The 13,517-nt window shown below is 50.7% G+C and overlaps 1 protein-coding gene across 4 annotated transcripts in view; it reads left to right on the forward strand.

Moving 5' to 3' along the window:
* The window catches only part of Prrc2b (proline rich coiled-coil 2B), an 83,573-nt gene that overhangs the window by 48,433 nt on the left and 21,623 nt on the right, over positions 1-13,517 (forward strand). For all 4 annotated transcript variants that reach the window (XM_021183079.2, XM_021183088.2, XM_029468771.1 and 1 more), the window contains exons 11-15: positions 1,370-1,562; positions 4,560-4,875; positions 7,075-7,313; positions 9,388-9,583; positions 13,073-13,289. In XM_021183079.2, the coding sequence (XP_021038738.1) occupies positions 1,370-1,562; positions 4,560-4,875; positions 7,075-7,313; positions 9,388-9,583; positions 13,073-13,289 (1,161 nt within the window). The remainder of the gene's footprint in view (positions 1-1,369; positions 1,563-4,559; positions 4,876-7,074; positions 7,314-9,387; positions 9,584-13,072; positions 13,290-13,517) is intronic.

Here is a 13,517-nt window from a genome sequence, read left to right on the forward strand (position 1 = left end):
TCTCTCTCTCTCTCTCTCATCCTTTCCACTGGACTAATTTTACTTAATGCCCTTTGGAAAATACGACATTGTACTAGAATTCCCTTAGATCTTATTTTTATTGTTTTAAAATTGTGTGTGCCTGCGAGACTGCAGGTGCCTGCAGAGGACACAGGCATCGGGACCTTGGGACTGGAGTTACAGGTGATTGTGAGTCACCCTGTGGGTGCGGTAAGGGCTTTTAACCAGAGGCATCTCCCCATTGCTGTTTTTATCTTAACATCAGCAGTGGTTTCTGGCTTGGCATTTTGGGCGTCAATACCCGCAGCACATCTTGCTCCCAGAATGCACTTGGAGCTTTGAGGTCTCCTCGGACAGCTTCCATATTGTTGTATGCATGATTGGCCCACAGGGGTCAGTGTGTCTCCTTCCCTTTGGCCTGCCTCCTATGGTGCGTCCTTCACGCAGCCCTCCTTGTCTCCTAAGATCCCATTTTGGTTCTGGGAGGCCAAGACCATTTCTCAAAGGTCAAGTCAGAAGTCACCAGTATTCTTTTCCTTTTTTTTTTTTTTCTTTTTCCTTTTTAAATTTGAGACAGGGTTTCTCTGTGTAGCCCTGGCTGTCCTGGAACTCACTCTGTAGACCAGGCTGGCCTTGAACTCAGCGTTTGCCTGCCTCTGTGTGCTAGCAGCCCAGTTGGTGACTGTCTCCTTTTCTACACTGGTGGGCTTCCTATATCCACCGTGGTGATCGTTTTGTGTCTTCCTTTTTTGCTCTGTTGTAGAGCCTTGTTGGGCACCTGCCCTAGGCTTGGCCAAGGAGGGAAATGGCAGGGAGCCTGGAGGCACAGCCCTTCTGTTGCTTGTGGCAGCAGCTCCTTGATTCTCCCTGAGGCCCAGTTCCTGCTCTTTTAAGATTTTTTTTTTATTAACTTTTATTTTATGGCTTTTTGCCTGCAAATATGTCTGTGCAGCACATGCATTCACGTGTGTCTGTGGAGATCAGAAGAGGGTATTGGATTCCTGGAGCTGGAGTTACAGACAGTTGTGAGCTACCATGTGGGTGCTGGGAATTGAACCCAGGTCCTCTGCAAAAGCAGCCGGTGCTCTCAACCCCAGAGCCAGCTCTCCAGCCGGACTCCCAGCTCTTTAGATGTGCGTGAGCGCTGAGGATGGGGGCTGAGCTCCCCGGCTCCCAGGGCTTTATGATGGACGTGGTAAACATGGAACCTCAACTTTGGCAGTTCACATATAAAGGGCATGCGTGCAGTTTTGAAGGAAATTAGTCTGCAACGTGGACTAATAGCTGGCTTCAAAATTCCCAGAGGCCCCTGACCAGTGGGGTCAGACAGGCCTGACTGGGGAAACTTAACAGTTGCCATCTGTCCTAGGAACAACTGGGATCCAAGGCGGCAGCGGGCGCTGTCATTGAGCTCTGCAGACAGCACTGACGCCAAGCGCACTCAGGAGGAAGGGAAGGACTGGAGTGGAGCAGCAGGTGGACCCCGTGTCGTCCGAAAGGTGCCAGAGCCTCAGCCTCCTTCCAGGAAGCTTCACAGCTGGGCCTCCGGGCCCGACTACCAGGTACTGTGGCCCAGGGTTTTCCTGGCTGTTTACCGGCAGCCCTGGTATATACATGGGTGCTTAGCAAATGCACACACTCTCCCTCTGTCCCTCCTTCCCACGCCGCCCCCCATGCACATGCGCACAGACTTGAGCACTTTGCGAAGGAAGTTGGTTTTCTTCTTTTACCTTCACGTGGTTTCCAGGGATAAGACTCATTGTCAGGCTTTAAGACGAATGCCTTGCTTCCTGCTCTGTGGGCCTGGCCCTCTCTTACTTGAGACAAAATTCAGTATGAAGACTGGCTGGGGATGACCTTTAGTCCCAGTACTCAGGAGGCAGAGGAAGGTGGATCTCTGAGTTCAAGACCAGCCAAGTTCCAGGCCAGTCAAGAATACACAGTGAAACCCTGTCATTGCCATCTGCCTCCCCTCCCCCCAAACACACACAAAATCACAAAGTCTGTTTTCCTGGCTGACCAAGGAGTACTCCAGCTACCTACTCTCACTGCAGGCCATGGAGTGTCTTCTTCCTGTTTTTTGTTTTGTTTTGTTTTTTGTTTTTTTGTTTTTAAGACCTAGGTCAAACCTGCTCACCTTTGTTGTTACTTCTCTGTGATGCATACACTGGGTGGTGATCCTGCTGAAGCCCTTTATGCATGATGTCGCCTGTGAATCACTTGGCACTTTGCCCATCCCACAGCCTTTCACAGACTCTTCAGCCTGGATGCTTTGGAAGAGGGCAGGCCTCTCTGGCTGGCTTGGTCTGTAGCTTGCTCATGGTGAGGTCTATGGTTTCTGTCTTGGACGAGATTGACTGGGCTGTTTTCTGGATTCCTCCTGGCTCTGGTGACTGGCACTTTGGCCTTATGGTGAATGCGATCTTGCCAAGGCTTACACTGGACAGTCTGTGATTGAGAAGTGTGGGAGAGTGTTGAGGCGGGCTAGCCTGTTATATTTAAACTGCACACATCTGTATGTATGGTCTGTGTGTGTGTGTATATTTAAACTGCACACGTCTATATGTATGGAGTAAGTGTGTGGAGGTCAGAGGACAGCTTCGTGGAGTCAGTTCTTCTTCTCAACCATCTTTATGGGAGTCTGGGGACTGAACTCAGATTGCCAGGCTTGGCAGCAAGCACCTTTACCTGCTGAGCCCTCTCACTGGCCCTGTTCGTCATACTTTGAATTCACTCATTCATTTCAGCAGTTGGTAACTCTCATCGTCTGCCCTGAGGATGAAGTTATCTTTGATGTTACTCCCCTAGCTCGGGTCCTTCATAGTCTCTTATCTGACTTTGAGCTCTTCCTTGCTGTCTGAGGGAAACTCCTCCATGGCTCTCTGCTGTTGGGTCAGGGTCTCTAAGAACTCTGGATCCTTTGAGTGCTGGGCGGTGTTTAGAATACTCGTTACTATTGGGTGTCACTGCTCTTGGGCCTTCTCACCAGGGAGGAGGGGGCAGCGCACAGGCATCTGACTGTTCAGTCTCCATTCCTGTCTGTGTTGAAAACCCAAAAAGTAGAGGGATGTCTCCAGTTCTGAGGAATATGTTTCAGTTCTTTCTCATTATGTTGTATGTGTGTGCGTGCACAGGAGCTCAGGTCCACTGTGTACCTGTGGAAGCCGGTGATTGGCTTTGGTGTCCATCTCTGCTCTCCGAGCTGTTTAAGACGGAGTGTTTGTTGTTTTTCTGTTGGGTATGGCAGGCTGGCAGGCCTAGAACACGGGCTACAGACACTCATGCTGTGCCTCTGGCTTTGACATGGATTCATGATTGTACAGTTAGGGCATTTACCCTCGGCCCCTCCTGCCTCCAGCAGAAACCATGTTGTCCCAACACTAGTGCTTCCTTGGTTGATGCTGTGTGTGTGTGAATAGTTCAGTCCTCACATCGCACAGATGCCCTCCCCAGTCTCCACACGGGTCACCTTTGCTCCACAGTGCCAAGTCTTTATCCTGTGCTCATCCCAAACCAGCCCAGCACCCACAGTGCACCCCTCTCACCCTGCTGGGCTCTGGCCACACACGGAGACTGTGACTCCTTGGCAGCTGATGCACCCACCTTTCCTGCCACACCCAGGAGTGAGCCAGTGCTGGGAATGGAGGACAGCATTCGGAATTCCCTGGAGAAATGTAGTCCTCTCATGCCCAGTGTCCAGGCCCTTCCTGTCTTCTCTGTGTTCCTGGGCTCTGTGCTGGCTGCAGAGGACACACATGAAACGTGCATCATGCCTTCCCACCCTGCCTCTCCACCCTGCTGCTGAAGGCTTCACAGTAAATGTGAGCCCTCTGAGTCTGTTTAGGTCTTTGGGTAGGAGAGTATCAGGTTTAAGAATACAGAAAAGTGAACTGAAGAAATGGCTCAACGGGTAAGAGCACATGTTACTCTGGCAGAGGACCCAAGTTCAAGTCCCAGCACTCATGTCAGCTGGCTCACAACTCCCTGTCACTCCAGCTTCGGGTAGATATGGAACCTCTGGGTTCTCCTGGCACATGCACTGTAGTGCACATACCCAACACAGACATAAACACATAACAATAAAAATAAATCGTATATAATTCTTATGTACATGGGTATTTTGACTGCATGTATATATGCGTGCACAACATATATGCCTGGATGCCCTGGAACTGGAGTTAGAGACAGTGTACAGGCGAGCTGTCATGTACATGCTGGGACTTGAACCTGGGTCCACTGGAGGAGCACACTGTGCTTCTAATGGCTAAGAAGTTTCTCCAGCCCAAGAAAATAAAACACAGACTGCACAAGGGTGTGTGGTCTGGGTGGCCCAGTGGGTACAGGAGCCTGCTGCCAAGTCTGGTGACTTACTTGAGTAAGGGCCTCAGAACCCAGATGGTGGAAGGGGAGAACTGACTCCCCAAAGTTGTACATATAATACACAAACACACACATACACTACACACACACACACATTTTCTTTTTAATGCGAGGGCCATAGAGATGGCTTAGGTGTTTTCTGCTCTGACCTGCACCCCACTTCCTCCTTTTTTTGGCAGAAACCCACAATGGGCAGCATGTTCCGCCAGCAGTCTGTTGAGGACAAGGAGGACAAGCCACCCCCACGGCAGAAGTTCATCCAGTCAGAGATGTCCGAGGCCGTGGAACGAGCCCGAAAGCGCAGGGAAGAAGAAGAGCGCCGGGCCCGAGAGGAGAGGCTGGCTGCCTGTGCTGCCAAACTCAAGCAGCTAGACCAGAAGTGCAGGCAGGCTCAGAAGGCCAATGAGACCCCGAAGCCAGTGGAAAAGGAAGTCCCCCGATCCCCGGGCATTGAGAAGGTCTCCCCGCCAGAGAATGGCCCTGTTGTCTGCAAAGGTGAGAGGCCTCCCTATCCCACAGCTGGGAGCCTTGAACTGTCGACTCCACTTCACTGGCTGTGAGGTAGCCAAACCTGTGGCAGAGACAGGAGCTCTGTGAGTTAAGGTCAGTACAGAGAGAGCCCTGAGTTCCAGGACGGTCAGTACAGAGAGAGCCCCAATCTTAAACACATGCATGCACACATGCACAGAGGTGGGCCTGGGGCCTTATCTGGTCCCAGCTCAGCTGCTTTTCAGATTTTTAATTTGTGCATGCACTCATGTGCACATGTGCGAGAGTGTGTGTGTGTGTGTGTGTGTGTATATGTATGGTCAGAGGACAGCTTTGTGGAGTCGACTCCTCTCAGAGTTCAGAGGGTTCAGAGGCTGAACTTAGGTCTCTAGGTTTGTGTGCTAAGTGCTTTTACCCGCTCATCCATCTTGCCACCCCATCTTTTTTTTTTTTTTTTTTTTTTTTTTGGTTTTTCGAGACAGGGTTTCTCTGTATAGCCCTGGCTGTCCTGGAACTTGCTCTGTAGAGCAGGCTGGCCACGAACTTAGAAATCCGCCTGCCTCTGCCTCCCGAGTGTTGGGATTAAAGGCGTGTGCCACCATGCCTGGCTTTGCCACCACATCTTAACTTTTTAAAGTAGTCGGGTCAATGTCTTACATATCTACAAACCATTTTTTCTTCATCTATAAATGTATCAGGCTGGCAAGGTGGCTCAGCAGGTAAACGAGATTGCCTCTCAGCCTGTTAGACTGGCGTTGGAGCAGATAGCTGCAGGTTGTTCTCTGACCTCCGTTACGCTATGATGTGTGTGAGCGTCTATGATTACACAAACACAGACATAAATTCATTTCAAAATGTGGGGAGTGGAGACATAGCTCAGTGGTTGCCCCAGTTGCACTCACGGGTGACCTGTGTAGTTCCCAGCAGCTCATAGCCATCTCTTAACTCCAGGTCTAGGGGATCTGATGCCCTCTTCTGAGCTCATTGGGTACCAGGCACATAATACATGCAGGCAAATACACCCATGCACATAAATTAAAATAAATAGGCCGGGCGTGGTGGCGCACGCCTTTAATCCCAGCACTTGGGAGGCAGAGGCAGGCGGATTTCTGAGTTCGAGGCCAGCCTGATCTACAAAGTGAGCTCCAGGACAGCCAGGGCTATACAGAGAAACCCTGTCTCAAAAATAAATAAATAAATTCCCCCAAAAGTTTATATTCCCGCCTGCCAGCCTGTGGAGACCTGTCAGGTGCCTTACAAGAGACTTGCGGCATACAGAGATACCATCTTGCTGTTGTTACTGCTACTGTCCCTTCCTGTACTGACCAGCCAAATGTGTGGCAGAGAGCCTGTGCAAAGGGGAGCACTGGTTTACAGGGGATGCCAAGGGGTCTTTCCAGATGTTGGAGTATACGTCTGGCAGTAACAGTTCCAAAAAGAGTGGCTGCAGTCTGTAATAAGCTGCAGGACTAGAGATGTTCCCCAGGGAAGCCATCAGCTGTATTCTGTGACAGTCCCCCAGTCAACCCTGATAGATTCTTGTTAGCCTCAGCCCTTGTAAACCCCTCCTGCATGTGTTGAGGTATTTGGCCATCTTATGCTACCTGTGCCCTTCTGGAGTCAGGGCTGTGCAAGTATCCTTATGGCCCCCGCTCTCTGCAGCTTGTGTGGAGACTGCTGGCTTGGTGCTTATGGCCGCTGCAGTACAGAAGCTGCTTTGAACTGAACAATGCTGCTATTTGGGCCCTGTTGAATGCATGATCTCACTGGATCCTCCTTCAAGCCCCGTGGAGGACTCATGGTTGCTCTCAGTACTCACAGACTGCGTTGGACAAGCAGGGCCTCAGGCTTCCCACCCGCAGTGGTTGAATCCTGTGTGTTTGGGAGATGAATTTGTAGGTGGTCCCTGAGTTAGGGCTGCTGTCTCCATTCTCAGAGCCCTTTATCCGTCTTACCACAGTGTTGTACAGTTTTGAGGTCATCAGCTGAATCCTCACCTATGTTTTTGTTGGGGTAGAACCTTCTAACTGTGCCTTGTGGGAAATTCATAAGTCCGAGGAGCACTTGGGGTAGGCAGCTGAATCCGGGTCAGTGAATGGTCCCCCAGTGCAGCATGTAGGCAGTAGGCAGAAGCACTCACTGTTTATCACACAGTTGGCCAAGCTCCTGTGAACTCGCTGTGACTTTTCCTTCCCTGCTCTCTAGGCTCCCCAGAGTTCCCTGTCCAAGAAGCACCCACCATGTTCTTGGAAGAGACACCTGCAACATCCCCAACAGTCGCTCAGAGCAATAGCAGCAGCAGCAGCAGCAGTAGCAGCAGCATCGAGGAGGAAGTCCGGGAGTCCGGGTCCCCTGCACAGGAGTTCAGCAAGTACCAGAAGTCCCTTCCTCCCCGTTTCCAGCGCCAGCAGCAGCAGCAACAGCAGCAACAGCAGCAGCAGCAGGTAAACTGACGGACATAACCACAGAGCAGATTCTCAACCCACTCACAGCAGTACCCTTACATGTTACGGTGGCCACCACAGATGCCAGAGGTGGCACCTCAACACTGGGAAACTCCCATCAATAGAGTCTCTGGGTGTGATTCAAACCCTTTTACTCTGTATTCTCTGAGCTGCATGCAGTGTGGCTTGTGGGAAGCCCTTACTCAGAGTAGCATCCCTCTGAGCCCATTCAAACATCCTGGGGCGTCTGAGGCCTCTGCAGCCTTCTGCACTGTCTCAGGAGTCCCTGGAGATGGACAGGTCAGCTCTGGATTGAGGATGTTCATCTTGTAGGGTTCATGTTGGAGAGCCAGGGCCCCTACCCAAAGATTGCGCGGCCCACTTGGGTAATGTCAGGCAGTCATCAGTCTGTTCTCTGCTCTGGTGACCTGGGGCCGCTGGATGCTTGCTTCAGCAGAGCGGGAATCTCTGGCAGTGGCACCTAGGAGCGTGTCAGAGCATTGTCCATGGTGGTTGGCTTCTGAAACTTTCAGAGGGGCTTGCATTTTTGCTCTGAAGGGTGGCATCATAGCAGTCCCTGGGTCCTGGTGATCTCTGCTGGTGCAGTAGCCTGACAGCAGTTGTATAATCATGGGGACTAGGGATGTAGCTCACTGCCAGAGTGAGATCTCCCAGCAAGAGTTAGATCTCGGTTTCAGTATTTGGTGCCCAGCATACAAAGAAAAATGGCAGCCGTGCCTAGGAACCATGTGTTTTGATGGAGACTGGGATGATGGGGATATCTGCTAGAACCCCGGCAGCTGGCTTATAATGTTCTCATTTAAACTGTTTCAAAAATGGTTGTGCCTCAGAGACCAAGGATCTCCAGAGTCTCGTTTAATTTCCTATGAGCCCACTCCAGTCTCTGCTTTGGGGTCATAGGAAGCGTGGTGTTGGTATATGACTACACACAGTCCCTCGAGGCTGGGCGTGGAGGTACCAGTGACCTGCCCAACCAAGCAGCACTGGTTGCTCTTGCTAGGAATGAGGGAGGCAGTGGCCATATATCTCTCCTCAAGAGGGTGTGAGATTGACAGGGCTTCCGGGCTGGGCTGGTCCAGTACTCAGGGACTGCAGTTTAGCCAGAGGGTGTTATGTAGACCAAGAAGCTAGCTCTGGAGGTCCTCATATCAGTGAACTGCAGTGACTGAGTGCTCCTCAGAGACAGCAGCCTGCAGGAGTTGCAGCCCAGCAGCAGGTTGGAGGGAGGCCATTCTGTTCTCAGAGTGTACCGGGCAGGCCAAAGTCTGACCTGACACATGGGCTGGTTGGGTGGAGTCAGTGCACCATTGCTTTCAGATCACAGATAGTTTGTGTTCCTCAGTTCAGTGCCTCAGAGCACAGTGCCCCAGCAAGCCACTCTTAGTTAGAGAGACGGCTTCTATGAGAGCACAAAAGGATTGGGAGTGTTGTGGGAGCAGACACTGGGGGATGCTCAGGTCTGGTAACAGCTTCTTTCCGGAGGGAACGCGCTTACGCTGGAAACTCAGTTTGGGAACGGAAGGCAGAGGAGCATCAGTCCAGGGTTTCCCAGGGTCACCAAGGGCTCATGGGACTTGAGGGGGGTGGGTGCGTTGTGGAGGAGTTCATAGCCAAGGAGGCAAGATCTGACAGAACCCTGTAGGCTGCCAATGACCTTGTGGGATGAAGCTGTTGGGCAGGAAGCAGAGGAGGTATTGGAGGCTCTTCTGAAGCTTGGGACCAACAAATGTAGAAAGTACATGCATAGCCATAGACAAAAAACAGGGCGTGTTCCTGGAAGGGGAGTGGATCCGATTCTGTGAGGTGTTGAGTCAGACTGAAACCCTTGTCTGATGGGATGCACACAGCCCTTGTAGTGACACCAACATGACTCCATCCAGCTCTGAGGGACCTCAGTCTAAAAGCTGTAACAGGCCTGGGGGCCATGGTTGTCCTTCTTTCTGGCTTTCTGCCAGGGCCTTTGTGTGCCTGTCCTGTGCAGTACCCTTAGCACACCCTGAGCACCCGTGTGCCTCACCCTCATTCACTGCTTGTCTTCCCCCCAACCCCCTAGGAGCAGCTGTACAAGATGCAGCACTGGCAGCCGGTCTATCCCCCACCTTCTCACCCCCAGCGCACCTTCTACCCACACCACCCCCAGATGCTGGGCTTTGACCCACGGTGGATGATGATGCCCTCCTACATGGACCCACGCATCACCCCGACACGGACGCCTGTGGACTTCTACCCCTCAGCCCTGCATCCTTCAGGTGAGCCCCAGGAACCCAGTAAAGGGACATCACCAGCAGAGGTAGACCCACAGTGGTCCAGGCCGGCCCCTTTGACACGGCATTTGACTAGTCTTGAGTTTTACAAAGAGAAAGACACAGTTCTGCTCCTGTCAAAAAGTTGTTAGAACCTGAGAGTGGGGTAGAGACATATTGTCATTTCATCACTTGAGAGGCTGAGACGGAAAGGTGGTGAGGTTGAAACCAGCGTGGGCTAAGTATTAAGACTGTCTCCCAAAAAAGCAAACCAGAACAAACATTGTTGGGATGATTATGAAGGTGTGTGCTGTCAGTTGCAGCCCCTGCGTCCTTGCTGGTGGGTCTCTCTAGCCCAGATTGTTTCTGCCCAAAGTTGGTCTAATGCTTTTTGCTAAAACCAAACTTGGGGGTTCATCACCCTTTTGTTTTTTGTAGCTCACTTGTCTGGTCTCCTCACAAGATAGTCTTTATAGCACTGTTTCCAACATTGCTTTCTTGAGGTCATGTGATGTCTTCTCACTGTCAGGTGGTATGTACCACAGGCTAAGCTGTCAGGTGATCTAAGTCTCTGCCTTTCTTGCTAGTCGTATTGAAGTAGTCGATAAAATTGTGCTTGCCAATCGTGTTAGACAGATATCCATACCATTGGTCTTGTTAAAAATCCCCTTAGCCAGTTACTGACAGGTGTTGCGATTGCCACAGGATTGGGAGTTCAGCCTCTTGGGGGACCACATGCTTTTAGTTTCACATGGACTCGGGTTCATCTCTAGCTCCAAACAGAAATAACTGAATATCCAGTGTGGTTGTGACTTTATAAACTTCCTATAAGGAAGGGGGTTGGGGAGTGTGTGTGTGTGGTTTTTTTTGTTTGGTTGGGTTTTTTTGTGCTGTTTTTGTTTTTGTTGTTGTTGTTATTGTTCTGGAACTTTCAGTGAAGACCAGGCTGGCCTCAAACTCACAAGAGTTTGTCTGTGTTGCTGTGATTAAAGGTGTTCACCATCACTGTAGCTCAGGCTGACCCGGATCTCATTATGTATCCCAGGCTAACCTCACATTCTTTGAAGTCTTCTTGGGTCAGCCTCCATGTGCTGAAATCACAGGCTGGGGGCCATTACACCCAGCAAACTGTCAGGTTTTGCTTCTTCTATCTGGAAACACATAGAAAGGAATTGGATTTATTTTCTGTCTTTGCTACTTTGGCTAAAAGTAGCATCATTATTCTAGGTTTCTTCGCTGTCTGTTTGATACCTTTTATTCCAGCTTTTTACTGTTTACTTTCCAGGACTCTGGTTTTTAGTAGTGTAGCTTTCCCTGTGAGAAGACGCTGACTGCAAGTCTGTGGCTTTTCATTGCCAAAGCTTGTTCCTTAGGTTTATTGGGATGCTGGGCAGTGGTGGCCCTTAATTCCCTGCAATGGGAGGTGGGGGGCAGAGGCAGGCAGCTTTCTGACTTTGAGGCCAGCCTGGTCTACAGAGTGAGTTCTTGGACAGACAGAGCTACACAGTGAAACCCTGTCACAATTGCTTTCTACCACCACCCCAGATAAGATTTTTTTTCTTTGTGAACTGGAGACATTGTCTAGTAGTTAAGAACACTGGCTGCTCTTTCAGTTCCCAGCACACACGTGGCCTCTTCTGATCAGGCCTTTATAGGTAACAGGCAAGTGTCCATGTATATACGTGCATGTGTGCGTACATACATATGCAGGCAGGCAGACACAAAAAAACAATTTTTTAAAGGTCTCTGTGAGTCTCTGGTCTTGCATCTCCCCTGTCCTCCCGCTGTCCCTGCCTCTCACTGAGGTGTTGGGGTTGGTCTGAAACCTCTGAGCTTGTATCAACCTCTGCCCAGCCTCCAGCTGGGATGCAGGTGATCTCTCTGCCTGGACTTTGCTTGAGTCCTTTCACAGGAAGGTGCTAGCCCTGAAGAAGACTGGGTTTGCTCCCAGCAGGAGACGGGGAAAAGAGGCAAGGGAAGTGTGGGAATGAACCAGTAGGAAGGAGGTTGCCTGTATACTGCCATCTGGGACAGACTCAGACCTGTCCGAAGCTTTCTTGTCTCTTCACGCATGTCTAATCCACCTTCTTAAATTTTAATGCCTATATATTTTTGGAAGTAGTATTTGCTTCCCAAATTGTTGTTTTGTTCTGTATTTTCTTTTTCCCTCCATTTTTTTTATTTTTTATTTTTTAAAAATATGTGTTTACCCATTTGGGGAGTTAGAAGGTCAGAAGGTCTCCTTCCACTGTGTGGGTTCCAGGAAGCAAACTCAGGCTTGGAAAAGCACCTTTACCCATTCAGCCATCTTACCAGCTCCTATTTTGAATTTTTTTCTTTGTTTTTAAAGATGGGGGTCTCACTGTGTAGCCCTGGTTGGCCTGTAACTCAGTCTGTAGACCAGGGTGACCTCAGACTCAGAGACCCGCCTGCCTCTGCCTCCTCAGGTCTGGGATTACAGGTGTGCGCCACCATAACCAAGAAGTGCTTCATTCCTTTTCTTTTTTAAATCATGTTTTAATGATTAAAATATAAATTTTAATATTCTATGTTCTTCTAGAAAGTGTCAGCTATAGTATACTACATTCATACCCCTTCTGGCCATTTTGGATTTAAAGTTCAGACCTGGTGAGGGAGAGAACCTTTCAGGGCCGTCCTCTCAGAGGCTTCCTGCCCTTACAGCCACTCTGGGTTAAGCTGGGAGACCTCTGCTTTCTTCTGGGAGGCAGAAATTTAAATACAGCCTCCTTGAAGCCCAAAGGAACAAAAGGTTTCCTAAGGTTTGCCTGTTGTTTCCTTCCTTGGAACTCCCTTTACAGAAGGACACAGGCTTCCTAATGCTTGGGAGTAATTCAGAAGCATTGACAGTCTATATTCCTGGTTCGGAGGGGAGGCTGATGTGGACAGATTGGGGAAACCTGATACAGCCGGTAGAGGTAGACTGACATTACTCGTGTCCTGGTCTTTCGGGGCCGCCCACTCCAGGCTCTCTCTCCCCAACAGCCAGAGTTTCCAAATACAAAATGTAGAGTGTCCTTGTCCATCTTACCATAGGGATATGAGGAAGTGAAGCCAAAGCCCTATCTAAGTCTTCCTAGGAGGGTCTAAATCAACTGAGTGCTGGCTGGTCATGTGTGCTGGCTGGGATTTAGCCCATCTGGTCCACACAGCTCTGCCCTGTGGTGGTGTGCTCGCTACCCAGCCCTGCTGGGCTGAGATCTGGATCCCGTTTATTGTTTTTCTTACCTTTCGAGTGGATTCTCATTCTGGGAACCAGCCTTGGCTTCCATGGGCCACGCGCAGGTCAGATGGTACCCCTGCATACCAGCAGGCTCCCCTGGTCAGGGTAGAGTAAAGATTCGGTTGTTTAAGGGATAGCTGCTGTGTCCGTGTGGCCTTAGGACAAGTGCCACTTTGGAAGGCTATGCTCTGCCTTGTGGCTTCCGCCGGGCATTCTGTGTTAGATGAGAGAGGTTGACCCTTTGCCTTCTTCAGGACTGATGAAGCCCATGATGCCCCAAGAGTCCCTCAGTGGGACTGGCTGTCGCTCTGAAGATCAAAACTGTGTGCCCTCGCTCCAAGAACGGAAAGTGACCGCCCTCGACCCAGCTCCTGTGTGGAGCCCAGAGGGCTACATGGCACTGCAGAACAAAGGCTACTCACTGCCCCACCCGAAGTCTGCTGACACTCTGGCCATGGGCATGCATGTCAGGTGAGCTTCCCTCTGCGGCTGAAGGAAGGCTCCGCAGTCCCAGTGGAGGGCCCTAGGAAGAGGCCCCGTCCCAGGAGACACAGCCCAGGGTGGGTGGGGAGGAGTGGAAGCAGGTGTGCTTGAATGTTTGATGCGAGTGGCTCTCTCTGATGGCCAGGCTGAGGCACAGGAGGAACCCCGTGGTCGTCGAACTGTGGGCTTGGAGTAAAGGGGCAGTGGTGGGCTCAC

The sequence above is a fragment of the Mus caroli genome, chromosome 2 (genome assembly GCF_900094665.2).
Source record: "Mus caroli chromosome 2, CAROLI_EIJ_v1.1, whole genome shotgun sequence".
In the NCBI taxonomy this organism is placed as follows: domain Eukaryota; kingdom Metazoa; phylum Chordata; class Mammalia; order Rodentia; family Muridae; genus Mus; species Mus caroli.